Raw genomic sequence first — 19,766 nt, 5'->3', positions numbered from 1 at the left:
GGGGGCCTTGATCATGCAGAGGCATTTTAAAAATCTGTCTTCATGATTTAAAAAAAAAAACTTTTACCCTCTGTTTTCTTCTACTAGGCTTGAGTTGTACAGAAAAATGCCAAATCTGCGAATCCTGGCTTGTGGTGGCGATGGAACAGTAAGGCCAATTCCTTTTCATTAGCTTTGCTTTTTAACAGTAAGAGGTACTACCAATGATTGCTGGTGAAATTATTAAAATAAAATAGGCTTTTACTGTTTTAATTGACTTTAATAATTGAATTTTCTGATTGTTAATTTGGGTTTTAATTGTACATTACTTGGAATCACATGCAAGAGAGATATAAATTCAATCAATCAATCAATTAATCAAATCTTGCAGATTATAGTTATCTCTTTCTCCTTATCCTTCTCTCTATGTCTCCCTCCTTCTCTTTTTCCTTCCATCCCTCCCTCTGTCTCTCTCCTTGAAAAATAACATAATATTGAAGAATGTAATACTTCTATCCTAACTAGTCAAAATCACCTATTAAAAGCTTTAAACATATTTTAATGAGGGCTAGTCACTCACTTCATTCACACACGCTTGTCCAATATTTGTCTTGCAGAACAGACTATTGATTGGGGTTTGTGTGTGTGTGTGTATGTGAATGGAACAATTTAAATTTTTGGCTTTTATCTCTGCCTTGTTCTATTCACACAAGCAAATTAAGTTGCAATAGTCAACTGTTCATCATGATAGCATGAGAACACTGAAGTTAAAATCAAAGAATGCTATTGCTATTATGTGCTTGTACGATCCTACTGACTGGTTTTATTCTTCCTTTTTTTCAAAGATGGCTTTCTAAAATGTATTTATGGAGTGCTGGGCTCATCTGTTTAATGGGTTTGGAGCTCATCTATGCCATGGGGCTGGATGTATTGCTTTCCATATCTTTTCCCCTGCATTTCACATGTTGAGCGAATGGGGGCAGTGCCGTCTCATCAGTATGAGCAATGCCTGATTTATCTTTCTTGAGATTATATTTGAAAGAAATTAATGTGGTGTTGTTCCAAAAGCCATTACATTTAGAAATGAAAATCTTGTTCAAATGGATCTAGTGAATATTCAGTAAGACTACTTATTACTTTGCATTATTGAAAGGAAACAGAAAGGAGAAGATTTTTCTCGTGTCCCTGTTCAGAATTAACCTTTTTTTCTGATGATAAATGAAATATTGTCAGTTCAAATTCTTCCTAGCCTCAGATTTTTCCATCAAGCTTCAAAACTAATCAGATGGTATCCTATCCCAAATCTAAAATATCATCCTGAGGATTTAAGTCTCTGTGAATTATTTTATTATGACTTCTAGCATAAGTAACAAAGTCATTTCCTAAAATGTTAAAAGCAACACTCAGCCATATTTAGAACTCCCAAAGTTTTATATATCGAAAAACAGGCTTTTGTTTTCATTTTTATATATCCAAAAACCTGACTCTAAGGCAGTTCAATTCATTTTTATTGATGCTGTTCCACATAATTTTCAATGGAGGGCATCTCACTGATTGTTCTTATAGCAATTCTCTTAAATATTCTTCCTTAACTAATATGAATTGGTGGTTGGGAGGGGAATGGGGGAAATATAGATATGCTGTTAGTGACATCTAGATTGACATCTAGAGCCCTGGTGGTATAGTGGTTAAACTCAGGGGTGGGTACTACTTACCTTTACTACCGGTTTGCAATGGGGCACATGCGCAGAAGCTTCCTGATGACATCGGGGTTGCTGGGTGGAGCCTTCCGTCAGTTTTACTACCGGTTCTATAGAACCGGTCCAAACTGGGGGCAACACACCACTGGTTAAACTGCAGGCAAACTCTCTCCACAGCTTGGAGTTTGATTCTGATGGGGCTCAAGGTTGACTTAGCCTTCCATCCTTCCAAGGTTGGTAAAATGAGGACTCAGATTGTTGGGGACAATGTGCAAATAATGCTTACATTGTAAACTGCCCAGAGAGTACTGCAAAGCACTATGGGTGCTATATAATCATTAATGCTATTGCTATCTATGTGCTTTTCTCTTGGACAGGATGAAAGCAGAATGCATTACATTGTTCAGTGTTATACTGTATATCTTATCATTCACAGAGAAAACAAGCTATAGCTATAATATAGTTCATTCTTTGTCCACTGATCATTCATATTTTTGCAGTGCAGATATGGTAGCCCCACACTGTATCTGTAATTCCCTCATCCATCTATTTCCATGAGTGTTCATGTTTGGAGCCTTCCTCATCAATCTCTTCCATGAATCACACATTGGAAGAGCACTGCCTAGAATTGCAATCATAAACTCTGGTTAGATCCGTCTTTCGGTATGGTCTAGAAATTTACTTCCAATTTTGTAACTGTTGATGCTTAGGTTGGCTGGATCCTCTCCATTCTGGATGAGTTACAGTTGAATCCACAGCCTCCTGTGGCTGTACTTCCACTCGGCACTGGGAATGATCTTGCTCGCACTCTCAACTGGGGAGGGGTAAGTCTGAATGCAGGTCTGACTGGTTGTCATTTCACTTTTTCTTGAAAGTGAAGGAGGAGGCCCAAACTGTGGAAGGAAATGTATAAAAAATATTCTTCTAATTGGTGCATTATTTTTCATGCATAGAGTAGAAAGTTTCCACTTCTACTTTTCTTCCTTTCTCTTTTCCATTAAATGAAATAAACACAACCATCGCAGGGCTAGTTGGCTAATTGGCCTTAGACTTATTATTATTATTCATTCCCAGTGTAATCTAATATTTCTAAAACTTTATGCATAATATTTTATGGATTTCTTGTGCCTTGTCTTGTCCATGTACCAATGATGGGAATTATGAAGATTTAATTAGTTGCTTTTGAGTAAATACTGATGAGTATCCCATAGGCTAGTCAATGAATCATTTATTAAGACAAAATATTGATTATTTCCATCTGCCTACTTGTCTGTCCTACTTCAGGGATATACTGATGAACCTGTTGCGAAAATTCTCTGTCATGTAGAAGATGGAGCCATTGTTCAATTAGATCGTTGGAATCTTCAAGTGGAGAGAAACCCTGATTTGCCCCCAAATGAACTTGAAGATGGAACACATAAGGTTAGTGTGAAATCTTTCTCTATAAAGTAGACTAGAATTGGAAGATCAGAGATCGTGCAGAGTGGCTATGGAATATTTCTAGACATGGAATATTTCTAGACATGGAATCCTACTATTTGTTCATTTTTGACCAGCCTCTGTTTATTTGCTCCACTATGTTGGCTATTTATTGTTTTCAGACCTGTCAACAATTAGCCAGTAAGCATGACATAAAACCCACGCACTAGTGAAAGTGTTAGGAGTCCTATATATGCAAATCCCTTATACTGTACATCTACTAGTGATTCCAATTTATAGTCTCCCTGTATGAGTATGACTAGACAACATTATTTCAAAATTACACACACTTGTACCTGAAATAACAAAGTTAACTTTGCTTAGTGAGTCCTAGTGTTTGCAATTCTATTTTATTTTTCTATATTGCCTTTTCTACAAAGTTTCTTTTTCTTTTACTTCTGATCTCATCACTGCAGCTCCCTCTCAATGTTTTCAATAATTACTTCAGCCTCGGATTTGATGCCCATGTCACGCTGGAATTCCATGAATCTCGAGGTGAGAGAACTAAAGCTATCTCTCTCAAAGTGTGCATCTAGAAAAAAGGATTAGATACACTTAACATGTGCCCTGAAGTTGGCCGGTATGTCTTTAATGTCTATGGAATAGATAGAATTTTGCCAGCTGTGAAGTTACAGTATAGAGTGGGAGAAAAGGGGGATGAAAATTGTTCCTATTCTTAAGAAAATAATGGAAGAATTAAGGAAAAGGTGAGAAATGTTAGTTTCCCTTCAGTGAGAATATGTATTGTATTTATGGTTAGTTTCTGTAAAAGTATTGGCAGCAGCTAAAGGATTATCATGTGCCAATGCTTTGAATGAATTAAAAATACTGCAGATATTTAGCCAAATGATGAGGAAAATGTTGGCTGATATAGTTTTTACCTATTGTGAAGGTTTCAACAAACAACACATCCCACATCACGGTCAGGTTAACAGCTACCACTGTAGAGATGATTTATTTCCAGTTCAGACAACATATCAACATTTAGAATAATCATGTCTAGCTAATTTTGGTTGATTTAAAAAGCAAAACTGGACTAACACAAACCAGCAGGGAATCTTAAATTAGTATGAAATATTTCACGCCAAATATGTTTCTATGTAGGTCATCTGAATCAGACTTGGCATGGCATTTGCAGTCTGATTTCATTGAAAAATTATGTATCTTGCCATGAAAGGATGTACTGTATGTACTGATGTACACAGGGAGCATATGTGGTTGTTTCAGGAGCAATGTTGATATATCAGGTAAAAATGTATCATACAAAAGCAATGTAGCAGTGATAGCAAATTAGACATATGTACAACTCCACAGTTCTTTAGAAAACTCTCTGAGCAGTTTGTAAACTGCTCTGAGCATGTAAACATGCTCAGAGTCAGCATGTTGTCCCCAACAATCTGGCTCCTCATTTTACTGACTTCAGAAGGATGGAACGTCGAGTTAACGTCGAGCCCGTCAGGATCGAACTCCAAACTGTGGGTAGAGTTTGCTTGCAATACTGCATTCTAACAATCTGCCTTTCTTCATGTAAACAAAGTATTCTGTCTTACAATACAGTAGTATCCTTCTAGCAATAAAAATCTGAACACGATTGCTGTAGATGATAGATGGAATATCTTTGAGGGCTTGGAGATACAGTAGGCCACCACCAGGAAAATGATTAGATAAAAGAAACCTGAGATAGGATCAGGATTGTAACCTGAGAAAATCTCTCAGATAAAATCTTCCCATGAAGAAGGAAAGGAAAGGAAAAGAGAAAGGAAAGGAGAAAGGAGAAAGGGGAAAGGAGAAAGGAGAAAGGAGAAGGAGAAAGGAGAGGAGAGAAGAGGAGAGGAAAGGAGAAGGGAGAAGGGAGAAGGGAGAGGAAAGGAGAAAGAGGAGGGGAGGGGAGGAGAGGAGAGGAGAGGAGAGGAAAGGAAAGGAAAGGAAAGGAAAGGAAAGGAAAGGAAAGGAAAGGAAAGGAAAGGAAAGGAAAGGAAAGGAAGAAGCCCATTCAGCCTTTCAAGATTCTGTTACTATAGCTTTACAATAAAAGTAGTACTGACTTACATGACATTGTATTGTTATTCTGATCTACTCCAAAGGCTGACAATTACCAAGGCAATCATTCATGAATCACGTTATGTCATTCTTGTATGGTAGGCCAGATGCCACATACACCTACCATTCCTTTTATTAGAATGGATCTTGCAAGTATAAATATGCAAGTGTAAAAACTGCCACAAAGAAGAGGGAGTCAAGCTATTCTCCAAAGCACCTGAGGGGAGGACAAGAAGCAATGGATGGAAACTAATCAAGGAGAGGAGCAACCTAGAACTAAGGAGAAATTTCCTGACAGAACAATTAATCAGTGGAACAACTTGCCTCCAGAAGTTGTGAATGCTCCAACACTGGAAGTTTTTAAGAAGAGATTGGATAACCATTTGTCTGAAATGCTATAGGGTTTCCTGCCTAAGCAGGGGGTTGGACTAGAAGACCTCCAAGGTCCCTTCCAACTCTGTTTATTCTATTCTATTCTGCTTCCCCACCTCCCTCTTTTATCTTCTTGAGAATTAGGAGGAGGCCTGTCTGAGATGTTTTCATAAACCCTTCATATGGGCTTAAACCATGTTTATCTGTTTGTTGCCTTATCAAAGTCTCTATATATACTCTCTGTGTATTACAATTAATTCAAAGTCTGTGACCTGTGGAAAAATTAGATTTCACCCCTCCAGTTTGGGAATTACGACAATTGTAATCTAGAGCATCTGAAAGGCACCAGTTTATCAAAAGTTGCATTGTATTAGAGCAGGGTTGTCAAACTCAAGGCCCCAGGGGGCCAGATCCAGCCCACGGGGTGCTTAGATCTGGCCCCCTAGGGCCATCCTGGAAACAGTGAAAGACCGTCCCACAGTGCCTCTGTCAGTGAAAACAGAGCTCGGGAGGGCTGCGTGCGGCCTTCTCGGGCTTAGTTTTCATTGGCAGAGGGTTGCAGGAGGCCGTCGTAGCCGAAATGGAGCCCATTTTTGCTGCCAGAGCACTCGGGTCACCACAGACGCCTCCCGACTCAAGTGACGTCGACCTGGCCATGCTTACTCTGGCCACACCCACTTTGGCCCCCCAAGGTCAAACACAACCCTGATGCGGCCCTCAATAAAATCGAGTTTGACACCCCTGCATTAGAGTATGTGCCTGGATGGCGGGAGAATACAAAGACAATACCTAAAACTGTTAAGAATCTGGATGATTTATTCTTATGAATTTGGAACATCAAATCTTATTTGTCCTTGTTTTCATGCTATCATCAAGCCCAATTCAAAAAGTTTCTCTCTCCCCATCTCATTTTTCTTGACATGCCAGATTAAATAAAGGTCTGACTGCTTGATGGAAAGAGCAAATGCACGGGGTTTTTTTTTCCATGTTACAAAGGCAGCAAGCAGTCCGATTCATAATGAAGGCTCTTGAAAAGGCAAAGAAATGACAGGGTTGACAGTAGCACTTTTATTCTGTATGAACATGTGCTGGAATACTTGCCAAATATACTTGCAGCTAAATATTTTGACTGATGATTTCTGCGTTAGAAGATTTATTTAATAATGAAGCCATAACGCTTAATAAAGAATAAATGAATGTTATTCCAGAGATGTCAGTGTAATACATGCATATGCATTTCAATAAACAGAGGAGAGAGGGAAAAACTATGGTAAGACAAGCTGTATATTTTAAAGCAAGAATTTGGTCAGATAGCATCTATATTTTCTCTTAATGCTATTCTCTTCTACACACACCTCTGCTTTAACATAACAGGGAAAATTAGATTATTTAAAAAAAATATTTTGCTATATTCTTACTGCATATTGCATTTAGTTGATGGGGTATCAGTCAGCTTCCCCCCCCCCAACTTCTGATCTCCTTCCTTCTGCCATTTCTTAGCTCTTACATGAATTTAACTGTTAGTTCTTCTTTGTTAAAATCCTACCTGTACCAAACTGTTTTTCTACTGCTGCCATTAGCAGAAAACTGGGTATTCCAAAGGATTGGGAGAGCTCTCCTTGTGTCACTTAGATGTCAGTTGAGGCAAATTCATAGCTAATTTAGGATAGGATAGGATAGGATAGGATATAGAATAGAATAGAATAGAATAGAATAGAATAGAATAGAATAGAATAGAATAGAATAGAATAGAATAGAATTCTGTATTGGCCAAGTGTGACACAAGGAATTTGTCTTTGGTGCATATGCTTTCAGTGTACATAAAAAGACAAGATACATTTGTCAAGAATCGTAAGGTACAACACTTAATGATAGTCATAGGGTACAAATAAGCAATCAAGTCATACTAGGAAACAATCAGTATCAATATAAATCATTAGGATACAAGGAACAAAGTTACCATCATGCGATCATAAGTGGGAGGAGATGGGTGATAGGAATGACGAGAAGACTAATAGTAATAGTAATACAGACTTAGTGAATAGTTTGACAGTGTTGAGGGAATTATTTGTTTAGCAGAGTGATGGCATTCTGGAAAAAACTGTTCTTGTGTCTAGTTGTTCTGGGGTGCAGTGCCCTATTGCGTCGTTTTGAGGGTAGAAGTTGAAACAATTTATGTCCAGGAATTGAGGAGTCTGTAGCAGTGGTGGGTTTCTACCAGTTCGGCATGGTTAGGGTGAACTGGTAGCGGCGGCGGCAGGAGGCTCCGCTCACCCTCCCGGATGTCATCATGGAAGCTCTGCACATGCGCAGAAGGTTTTGCGCATGCACAGAAGCGCCATGCATGAGCGAAGCAAAAATGCAGGCGCGCACGCTCACAGTTCCGAACCGGTAGCGAAGGTAAGTGAAACCCACTACTGGTCTGTAGATATTTTCTCAGCCCTCTTTTTGACCCGTGCAATATACAGGTCCTCAATGGAAGGCAGGTTGGTAGCAATTGTTTCTTCTGCAGTTCTAATTATCCTCTGAAGTCTGTTTCTGTCTTGTTGGGTTGCAGAACCAAACCAGACAGTTATAGAGGTGTGCAGATAACAGACTCAATAATTCCTCTGTAATTTGGCCATAAGCTAAAATATCTTCTATATAAATCAGGGGAAGTGGTGCTTTGGTTTACATGAACATCAAGGTTTCTCTCTCTAAATGCTTTGCTCCAAAGAGTAGGTGAAAAATATGTAGCAAACCAGCAATTCTCAGGTAGACAGAACTGTTATATCAGCATATATTAGGTTCTTTCCATGGATGTCAGAGGAACAGCCAAGTATCCAATGGCTCAGAAAGGCAGGCACAGAACATAGTCTAATACATATACTTTGACTTCTATATACAGGTAGCCCTTGACCTATGGCCACAATTGAACCCAAAACTTCTGTTGCTAAGTGGGAAACTTGTTAAGTAAATTTTGCTCCATTTTATGACCTTTCTTGCCTCAGGGTTGCCTCAGCCTTCCATCCTTCCGAGGTGTTGGAGGCAATATGCTGACTCAGCATATTTGCAGATATGTAAAGCATATATAAAGCAGTATATAAGTCTAAGTGCTATTGCTACTGTTAATAGGGTTGTTAAATGAACCTGGCTTCCCCATTGACTTTGCGTGTTAGAAGGTTGCAAAAGGTGATCACACGACCCTATGACATTGTAACCATCATAAATATGAACCATAGCCAAACATCTGAATTTTGATAAAGTGACTATAGGGATGCTGCAACGGTCATAACTATGACAAATGTTAATATGTCGCTTTTTTCAGTGCCATTTGAATAGTCACTAAATGAACTGTTGTAAGTCAAGGACTGCCTCTAGTGCAGTAGGCGACATTTCTTTGTGTAAGTAGTTTCACCCTTGTCTGCAAGAAAGAGACTAATCTTGCCAAACTGTGTCTGAAAGCTGTGGGTGGAGTTTGAATTTAAGTCCCAAAGGTGTTTTTTAAAGAGACAATTTTCTTGTTTTTGTTTGAAGATGTTTTGCTTCTCATCCAAGAAGCTTCTTCATCTCTGACTGGATGGTGGAGAGCTGAAGAAGCTTCTTGGATGAGAAAAGAGAAATGTCTTCAAAAAACCCCAAGAAAGTTCAGTTGCCTCTTGAAAAAGCACCTTTGGGACAACCATGACCTGGATGACTTGAGAATCTCCATAGACATTTGAATTTAAGTGTCTGAAGAAGTGAGACTTATGGCCATGCCTGATGTGTGAAGCCTGACAGCAAGTAAAAACAGGATAGTTAATAAATAAAATAAATTTGATTTATATTTAGCTAAAATCAAACAAAATTAATATGATTGTTTTTTAATAATTTATGTAATAATGTTCTCTTTTTGCCATATTAAAAATTGTACCTTGGCATCAACTATTAGAAGTTTTTGAGTGCTGCAGCTATCTCTCCTATAAGCAATGCAAGTCAAGAATTTTGCAGCCTTAGAAAATTGGTAATTCAGTAATATGCTAGTCTTTGAGATATTATTTTTCTTTCTCTTATTTCTTAAGTAAATACTGTATTCAGTCTTCCTTGCATTATGGAAAGGCACTTCATTACTTAATTTAGATAAACATTTCTTTACTGCCAGTTCATATCACCATTTGATTCATTGTTATTTCTTGAAAAAGCTAAGAGTGCAAAGCCAGTGCAGTGTTTAATGGACTTTGTAAAAGAGTTTTTAAATTCGGCTTTCTTTTTCTTCCTTCTTACAGAGGCAAATCCTGAAAAATTCAACAGCCGGTTTCGAAATAAAATGTTTTATGCCGGGGTGAGTTGATATAGTCTCTTTTTTTCTCTGATTTCTTTTTGGTTCTTATTTTGAGCAATTAGCAACAAATAGTCCGTTAGCCAGTATCATTCTAAGAGCACGGTCCTAGGCATGTCTAATGAGAAAAATGAATTCAGTAGGTCTTAAAGCTACTTATATCTGTATATAGAATTATTGCATCAAAGGTTTTTAAAAGGAACAAATGTTTTGTATAGATTCGAAGAGAAAAGCAACATTGGCTACTGTTCCTATGGACTTGTACTTTAGATAAGCAATCAGAAAGACACTTTAGGTAAAATTTTACCTATCAGTATGCTTTTGCCTAAATACTAAATACTATTTATTAGATTTTTTTAAAAATCCCTTTTATTATTTTATAAATAATCCAAGAAGGCAAACCGGTGGTGGGATTCAGCCAGTTCTGTCTGGTTTGGCAACTGCAGTAGGCCCCGCCCACCTGCCTAGATGTAATGCCACGTTTTGGAGGCCATGCACATGCCCGGAAGGCGTGTGCGAGAGCAAAGAGCATGCATGCAATACTGAGCATGCGTGGAAGGTGGGGAGGGAGGGAGGCGTGCGAACCAGTAGGGAAGGTAAGTGAATCCCATTTCTGAGGCAAACATATACAGTACACCTTCCTCCTCCTGTTTTTCCCAAAGCAAGAGCTCTGTGAAGTTAGAGAGTGGCCCAGGTCACCCAGCCAATTTTCATGCCTAAAACAGGACTAAAACACATAGACTCCTAGTTTTTAGCTTGATGCCTTAACCCAGGGGTGTCAAACTCAAGGCCTGTGGGCCAGATCCACCCACAGGGTGCATAGATCTGGCCCACGGGGCAGCCCTAGAAACATCGAAGGACTGGCTCATGGTGCCTCTGCCAGTGAAAATGGAGCTTGGGAGTGGCCTCACCGAGCTCTGTTTTCGCTGGCAGAGGGTTGCAGGAGACTGTTGCAGCCGAAAATGGAGCCCAGGCGGGCCGCATGATGCCTCTCCAAGCTCTGTTCTTGCTGGCAGAGGGCTGCAGGAGGTCACTGCGCCTGAAAACGGAGCCTCGACGAGTGATGTCGAGCTGGCCATGCCCACCCTGGCCATGCCCCCCGGCCCCTGAGGTCAAACACAACCCCGATGCAGCCCTCAATGAAATCGAGTTTGACACCCCTATTGTCAAACCATGCTAAGTGGTTTGGGTATTACTTTGACTCTTGCTGCATATAAATGGAACTCAGTCTCTATGCAGCCAGCAGCCTCCAGAAAAACTAAAGCAAATGCCCATGCTAAAAATAAGCTAATGCCTCCAGAAGCCTTTCATTTTTCTGTCCCTGTATTGAACTGATACAGGAGCAAGAGGAGGAGGAGAAGGAGAGTGTGAATTATCAGAGAAAAACACTGATTAGCCTTCTGGTGCAGTTTTGTCTTATTTTCCATTCTATTGTCTTAATGTCTTCCAATTTAAGGGATTTTTTTTTTTTAAAAAAAGAGACTATTAAGAAGCAGATACTGCTTCCAAATATTTCTATAATTGTTGACATGGAAAATAAATCATAATCAAGAGAAGCAATCACATACTTTGTTTTGTACAGACTGCTTTCCATGGGCCAAGTTTACATAAAGTTTGCACTTGATGTTCTAGAAATATTGTCAAAAATTTCAGGAAAAAATTATATTTCACCTTTCTGTATTGCTTCTGTTCCTGTATAATCTAGGCAGCTTTTTCAGATTTCCTTCAGAGAAGCTCTAGAGATTTATCCAAACACGTGAAAGTTGTGGTAAGTATAATAGAGTATTTTGTGTCTTTTAATGACTATAATCTGGGAAATGACCTGTCAGCTTGAACACTTTGTCTGAAGCCTAGAAAAAACATTGAAGACATTTTTATTCATATTAACATGAGTGAAGGTCATTTTCATTTATATTAACATGAGTGAAGGACAGTCTCATTTATATTAACATGAATGAAGGTCCTGGGTTTGATGCCTGAATTGACCATTTTTAATGGAAACAAGACTTCGATGCCTTTAAATCAAAACAAATGATAAAGACAGAAAAATAATTTCAGGGGATACACTATCTTATTTTCTGGGCATAATTGAAATTTTCTTGTTTGTCATTTGTTTATGCACATGGAATTTATTAAGGTTGTGCAAATATTTGAGTGGTCCCCAACCCCCAGTCCATGGACTGGCACTAGGCCGCAGCATGTCAATAACTGGGCCGCACAAACAAGTGAAGTCCCATCCACGGGATGCAGGCAGCATGCAAGACCACGTCCCCTCCAGTCCACAAAAATAACCTTTCTCCATGGAACTGGTCCCTGGTGCCCAAAAGGTTAGGGGCCACTGCACTAAAGGCAGTGATGGGATTCAGCCAGTTCACACCACTTCGGGAGAACCGGTTGTTAACTTTCTAAGCAGTTTGGTGAACTGGTTGTTGGAAGAAATCTTTAGGGCAGAGAACCGGTTGTTAAATTATTTGAATCCCACCACTGACTAAAGGTAAAGGTTCCCCACACATGCGTGCTAGTCCTTTCCGGTTCTAGTGGTGGTGCTCATCTCCGTTTCTAAGCCAAGGAGCCAGTGCTGTCCAAAGACATCTCTGTGGTCATGTGGCCAGCATGACTAAATGCTGAAGGCGCTGTTGTGACTACGACCCCCGAGGCCGACTTATCGGAGGGAGAAGGCTCCGAACATGAGGGAGAGGAGTTGGCAGGCCTCCCTCTCCAGGACCCTCCTCTCTGGCAATGCCTCAGGTGTCTCCCGCAGGAGAAGAGATTGGCCAGGAGCCAGGTATCTCCTCGCAGTCAGACAGTGATGGAGATAAGTCTTGGCTGGATCCACGCCAGCATCGGAGAGACAAGCGCACGCAGCAGAAAAGGAGGCGTGCCAGAGATTAAGCTGAGTCACTGGACCACACCCCACAGGGGATAAAAGGGGGTGAGGTGGCCATTCAGACTCTATGACAGACAAAACTAACTACTAGCGAGTCACATTGTATCTTTGAAACAACGTTATCTGCCTTGGATTTAATACGGACTGGACTTGACAATTCTTGAACTGTGTGTATCTTGTTTGGGTTTATCTGTCGGAGGAACAACCCCTCCCTCTATGAGTAAAGTTCTTGGCAAGCAGCTACTGGGTTGCTGCCAATCCTCTTATCGAAAGTATTTGTTGTCTGCCAGTTTTATTTAACCCCTGACTATCTGTTTGTGTGCGTATGTGAGACGGGGACAGAACAGGCGCATGGAGCGCTATTACCTTCCCATCAAAGGTGGTCCCTATTTTTCTACTTGCATTTTTTACGTGCTTTCGAACTGCTAGGTTGGCAGAAGCTGGGACAAGTAACGGGAGCTCACTCCGTTATGCGGCGCTAGGGATTCGAACCGCTGAAGTGCCAACTTTCTTAGCTCAGTGGCTAAAATACTAAACTCAGCATCTTAGCCACTGAGCCATCAAGTCCCTTTCAAGCTAAAATGGGATTGGATTGTTTATGATTCAGAACTTTGTAGGAATATGCAATTGTTTTGCAAATTTGCAGATTTGTTTTGCCAATCACTGTGTTAAGCTATTATAGAGAAATGATTTGCTTTGGTATTTGTGCCCTGTGAACAGAAATATTGTCCCTTTTTAACTCAGGTTTTTAGGATGTTATATGAATCCACCCTAGGCGCATGATTCAATCAGTCACTGAAAGGATCTCACTTCATATCTTTTGAGTTCTCCCAGACCTGGCAGGACATCTTTCATCTTGGTAACATTGATAATTTGTTAGAATAACAACACAATGACCATACTGCAGAGCCTCTAGAACCGTGATGGCGAACCTATGGCATGCATGCCACAGGTGGCACGCGGAGCCATATTGGTGGGCACGCGAGCATGCGCTGGTCAGCTGATTTTCGGGCCTTCTGGGCCCACCAGAAGTTGACAAACGGGCTGTTTCCAGCCTCTGGAAGGCCTCCGGGCGGGTGGGGAAGGCTGTTTTTGCCCTCCCCAGGCTCCTAGAAAGCCTCTGGAGCCTGGGGAGGGCGAAAAACAGGCCTACCAGGTTCACCGTGCCATCAGATGCCAAAAGCAGGAGGAGCACGGGGGGGTTGTGTGTGCATGCGCGGGGGGGCAGGGCGCATAGAATTATGGGTGTGGGCACGAACCTGCGCGACCACCCTGCACTCCTCCCGCTTTTGGCACGCGATGGCAAAAAGGTTAGCCATCCCTGCTCTGGAACATATATTGGCCAAATGGATTTTGTTACACCAATAAGCATACTCCTGAAGATAGAAGGTGCTTAGGAACAGAAAAGGTGTGCTCCCAAGTATTGTTCTGACCCAGCCTTAGCGGAAGCAAGAAACAGACTCCTTGTCATGAAAAACTCTCTTTATTTACCTCGGTGGGTGAATTAATGGCATTCACCCACCAAAAAGTCCAAGCAAGAGTCCTGCAAGGAGTTAAATGCAGCAACAGACCTTATCACTTCCTTGCGATAATTGCAAGGCCATGAGCTCCCAGCCGAAAGGCTGCAAATTAAGTTCTGGCAAGCAGTCTTTGATGCACAAAACACAATGAGCAAAATCTTCAGAAATATGAACTGTTGCCTTCTACGACAACCACTCCCCTTTCCTTCTATTTATTCTCCAGCCAGGGAGGGGTCATTCAGCGTCTACGTGTGCTTTGCTTCCCGAGTCGACTCCTTGTCCTCCATTGTTCACTTCTCCTAACTGCTCTGTGCATTCGTGCATCTGGAACAGGCCCCAGCTGTTCTTCCTCCTCACTCATATCAGCCTCCAAAGGCAGCTGCCTCTCCGGTGGCTGGTAAATGTCGGACAGCTCTGGCTCTATCTCTGGGTCTGACACAGTGCATCCATCAGAGCCTTCCCCAGACTCCAGAACTGGCCCAAATTCCTCCCCAACCTCCTCATTGTCCGAGTCTGCCACCAGCTCCACTGGCAGCTGGCGGGCCACAACAAGTATTACAGTCTTCAACTTGGTATCTTCCAAAGTATCTTTCCACTTGCCAGATCCTCTTAGGTAGCCATTCCAACCAAATAACCTGAATCTTGCACTGCAACCTACTGAGATTCTACACCTGTTTGTGTCTTCAGGGCACTCTGATTTGAACTGGATATCCACTGCTCCAAGACTGTACTCTTTTCTCAACTTTCAAGATCCTGTTTCTCATCAATGGATTACTCTGTTATAAAGTTTGTCTGTTCATATTTGCTTTCATTTTCTTTCTCTTACTCTCTGGCAGTGTGATGGGACTGACTTGACTTCCAAGATTCAAGAGCTGAAATTTCAATGTATAGTATTTTTAAACATACCCAGGTAAATATTTTTTTTTATTCTAGGACTCATGTAATGGAATCTTTGTTAGATGTTTCAAAAGAGTAGAAAACAAACACACAAAAACCTTGTGCATACATTTATTTGAATGTATTTATTTATTTGGTTTATCATGTCTGTATTTTTTGTCAACTCAAGGCAGCATACGACCTAGTGCTCCCACCTTCTATTTTCCCCACAACAACAACAACCCTGTGAGGTGGGTTGGGCTGAGAGTTCACCCTTCTAACTTTCATGCCTAAGAGACAACTAGAATTTACAGTCTCCTGGTTTCTAGGCCAGCACCTTAACCACTACTATACCATAATGGCTCTCAACTTTGTGTGTCAGCCTACCAAATAGCTCAGATAAACTATGATTGGTATTGTTTGTCTGAGGACCACTAATATCATTTTGACTTTTTTGTAGAATATCTTCTAATTCTTCCTCTTTTCCTGTTCTTTAATTCAATAGCTTTCCTAGCCATTTATGAGTGCTATGGTCAAAGTTTATTTGTTGAAGGCCATAAGATAAAATCAGTTATGAATCCAAAGAAACTCTCAAACCTAATCTGTTTTTTTAAAATATTCAGATCAGCAGATTTTCTAAGCCAAATCTTGTTTTGTTTAAACTTCAGCTTTCCCCAAATAAATAAAGCAAAATGTATTTATTAGGAATTTATTAATTAGTAGAAAACTAGGCAGCCTGCATAATGACAGGGTTGCATCCCAAATCTCCTGATGTGATTTTATGAACTGCTTGAAAACACCGTTTGTGAATTTTTACTGAAGGTTTTGTGTCTGAATGAACTTGGTCTTATTGAGCTCAAGAGGGGGAGAGACACAGAAAACAGATTTTTTCTGATGCTTTTTTTAAAAAAATCTGATTTGCTCTTGTATGATAATCTGCCTTTCTCCAAATCCATATACTTTTTTCCCTTATCCTTCCTTAACAGTTTTTTTTTACTTGTAATTTGGCCACTGTCAATCTCTGTCACCAATAAGTCTGAAGTTTTTCAACATTTCCAGTCCTGCCTCTAATCCCCCCTATGCAGAATTAAAACAAAACAAAATCAAAATTTCTGATATGTGTTTGACTCCATAAAAAGAGTCAACGTCTTCATTTCATGAGTGGATGTGAAATACTGTGTTTGTTGTTAGAATATTGTGGATATACCGTGTTTCTCCAAAAAGATGACCCACCTTGAAAAGAAGCCCTATCATGTTTTTGAGCGCATGCGATCCAATTAAGCCCCACCCACAAAATTAGCCTTAAGTAAAACCCCACCCACCCTGGGGTGCAGGGGGTGAGGCGAGGCACATAGGTAAAAAATAAGCTAGGGTGAGGATGGGGGTGTGTGGAGCTGCCCTACTTACCAGGCCTTGCGCATCCCGACATCTGCCTTGCCTTCTTCTGCGGCCACTTCTTCTGCAGCTGCTTGCTGCCACTCACACACATCGCCCTGGCCTCCATTTCGCCTTCGATGCCTTCTGGCAGGCATCTGAAGGCAAAACGGAGGCCGGGGCGATGCGTGCGAGTGGCAAGCAGCTGCAGAAGAAGTGGGCCAGCAGTGGGCTCCAGCTGGGTGGGGCTGTCGGTGCCACCGCTGTGAGGTGAGTCAATAATTAGAACCCTTTAGAAAGAAGGCCTAGCCGTTTTTTCGGGGGTCAAAAGAAAATAAGACCTGGCCGCCTTTTTGGAGAAACACGGTATCATATTGTATTATAATAACATAGCTCTTCCCTGACCCACTTTTTAAAAAGTATTGTCACATAAACAGCCCATAAAGCCCGAACCCTCATCCATGAGTCAATATGTTCGCCAGAAAAGTAAGGTAATAAAAGATTTGGACTTTTGTGAGAATTTTTTTTGTTTGAGAATTTGTATTTTTACAAATACATGTAAAAAAGTCAAAAATTTGACTTTTGTTTGAGAATTTGTGTTTTTAAATTAAAAAGGGTCAGCAGAAGTTCTCAACATACTTTTTTTCCCCTGGACCATCTGGAGATGGTTATGCTGACCTTTCTTCATCTGTGCTGTATCAGGAAGAGCATTTCCTGCTATGCAGGAAGAGCATTTCATAAACATATTTCAATTGGGGGAAAAAAAGCTAGTTTGATATAAGGGTTAAAGGCATCAGCTACAAATGGAAAGTCCATTTGGTTTTTGTTTTGCCTTAGGCAGTAGGTCAGCTGGGTGAGTTTCTCTCCCTCTCAATTCTAAGAAGAAGATAGTGGCAAACCGTTTTTGAAAATCTTGTCAAGAAAATGGCACAGACTTGTCCAGGCATTTGCCAGGACTGAAGAGTGATTTAAAGATGTGTGTGAGTGTGCAATCACAGATACGGTTCTACGGTTTTAATCCTTTGTGAGCCATCCCGAGTCCTTCGGGAGAAGGGCGGCATATAAATTTGACCAAATAAAATAATAAATAAAATAAATAGACAAACAGACAGATTTCTTGAAGTCTTCTGGCTATTTTTTTTTATGTGGAGTTAATGTTTTTCAAAAAACAATTGGGAAGTCATGAGGTGCAGGCTACATGTGTTTTCTAGTATACATTGCCAAAATTAGAGGGTAACAGTCAGGGGGTGGTATTCACTTACTTTCCCTACCGGTTTGCAAATGTGAGCGCGCGCCAGTGGTGAAATCTGAACCGGTTTACTACCGGTTCGCTGGTTGTGTATGCGGACCACACACCAAATGCGAGGTGCGCACCCGCAGTGCACACCAAAAGGAGGCATGCAGTAAGTAGAACAGCACATGAGGCGGGGGGATCAGCTGTGGCACGCAATCTTTTTTTTTTTTAGTTTTAAAAGCAAAAGCCTCTGACGATCACGCTGCTTAGCTGGGATCGTCAGAGGCTTTTTTTTACCTTTTAAAAGCATTTTTTCTATAACCACTTTGTCTGAAGAGGTTGTAAAAAAATACTTTTAAAAGCCTCTGACGATCCCAGCTGAGCCACGTGATCATCAGAGGCTTTTTTAAAAAAACTTTTAAAAGCATTTTTTCTACAACCACTTCAGCCGAAGAGGTTGTAAAAAAAAAAAATGCTTTTAAAAGCCTTTGACGAACCTGCTGAATACCACCTCTGGTATCAGGACTAGATTTCAGTGGTCTTATTTGGCCATTTGTTCAGGTTTTGGATGATTTTAAGGAATGTCTCAGGGAACCTTCCTGCTTGCTCAGAAAATCCAGGCCAAAAATGTTTGGGCTGTTTTTAGCAATGTCTCACCATCATCAGAAGACTTTCAGTGGACCTCCAGAAGGTCAGAAGTTTGAACTGAAGCCCTTTCAGTCCTTCAAATGCTACCCACCCTTGATCCAAAGTAATCATTCTCGCTGCTTTCCTCTTATTCTAACAAAATAAACATATGCATTGATATGCTTATCTATCGTTCAATAGACTCACAGACTTCTATTTTGCAACAAACTGAAGGTGATTGTATGCATAGTGTAGCCCAAAACTGTTGCCATCTTCATGACCATTGCTGCCTCTGTGACCTTCTCTTCCACTGCCTCAATATCTCACTTGGAAGGTCCTTTCCCCAACGTGAGACTCCATGAGTAAACATCTATAGAGATCACCCAAGTCAACCAATATTTGAGCCTAAAAAAACATACCAAATAAAAGTGATGTGGTCCCAGAATACCACAGAATTATTCCAAAGACTTCTTATTTTGAGCCATCAAAATGGATAGGCAGTTTGAAAGTGCTGGTAGCCTACAAGAGATCTCCAGAACATCAACTCTAATTTTAATCTGCTTTTGAAGGCACATATTTCTCTCCCATATTTTGCATTATATTCGGAGAACTGCATCAAAATGCAAGATTATACCACCTAGAATGAGAGGACTGCAGATGGTGGGTCAAGTTCAACCTGTTCCTTCCAACACAACTTGAATATCTTGGTCTCATGAGGGAGCCTGCTCTGGGATTTACACATGTGTCTACATCAAGATAATCTAACTGTGGTGCCATGTATCCCTCTCTCAGTTGAAAGAATGAATCTTCACTCTGAGAATCCTTCCTATATCAAGAATAGAATAGAATAGAATAGAATAGAATAGAATAGAATAGAATAGAATAGAATAGAATAGAATAGAATTAGTCCCTGCCTCAAAGGCAAGTCTACATTCTATGTGGAAAAGTGACTCTTATTTTTTTTCTGAACAATCACTGTAACAAAGGAAAGAAAGACTTCTCAGCTCTCAGAAGTCATTTGTACAGAACAAAGCTACATAGGTGCTTGATTATATGAGTTTCTGATGAAGATAAAATTGGCTGAATGTTCACTGAAGTCCTTACAGCTTCAACTTCTTTCTATAGGTATTGTGCTGGCACAATGCCCTGGGGTAATCCAGGAGACCATAGAGAATTCGAACCTCAGAGACATGATGATGGTTACATTGAGGTCATTGGATTCACCATGGCATCCTTGGTGGGTACTTTTTAAAATACATTTCTTCTCATACTAGTTAATGAACATTACACATTTGGTATGCATCTGTATTAGATAGATTTGCCAATTTAAGGACACAGTGGAGGATGGTTAACCACTATCCACTCCTGTGCTTGAAAAAAT

General features: G+C 40.5%; 1 protein-coding gene across 2 annotated transcripts in view; it reads left to right on the top strand.

Moving 5' to 3' along the window:
- The window catches only part of DGKI (diacylglycerol kinase iota), a 309,513-nt gene that overhangs the window by 174,998 nt on the left and 114,749 nt on the right, over positions 1-19,766 (top strand). For both annotated transcript variants that reach the window (XM_087873744.1, XM_034403576.2), the window contains exons 12-19: positions 88-148; positions 2,390-2,503; positions 2,964-3,101; positions 3,575-3,653; positions 9,815-9,870; positions 11,573-11,635; positions 15,111-15,184; positions 19,511-19,622. In XM_087873744.1, the coding sequence (XP_087729870.1) occupies positions 88-148; positions 2,390-2,503; positions 2,964-3,101; positions 3,575-3,653; positions 9,815-9,870; positions 11,573-11,635; positions 15,111-15,184; positions 19,511-19,622 (697 nt within the window). The remainder of the gene's footprint in view (positions 1-87; positions 149-2,389; positions 2,504-2,963; positions 3,102-3,574; positions 3,654-9,814; positions 9,871-11,572; positions 11,636-15,110; positions 15,185-19,510; positions 19,623-19,766) is intronic.

This window comes from Pantherophis guttatus, chromosome 7 (assembly GCF_059756535.1).
Source record: "Pantherophis guttatus breed Tessera chromosome 7, ASM5975653v1, whole genome shotgun sequence".
NCBI lineage: Eukaryota > Metazoa > Chordata > Lepidosauria > Squamata > Colubridae > Pantherophis > Pantherophis guttatus.
This window is presented reverse-complemented; position numbering and strand designations above follow the sequence as displayed.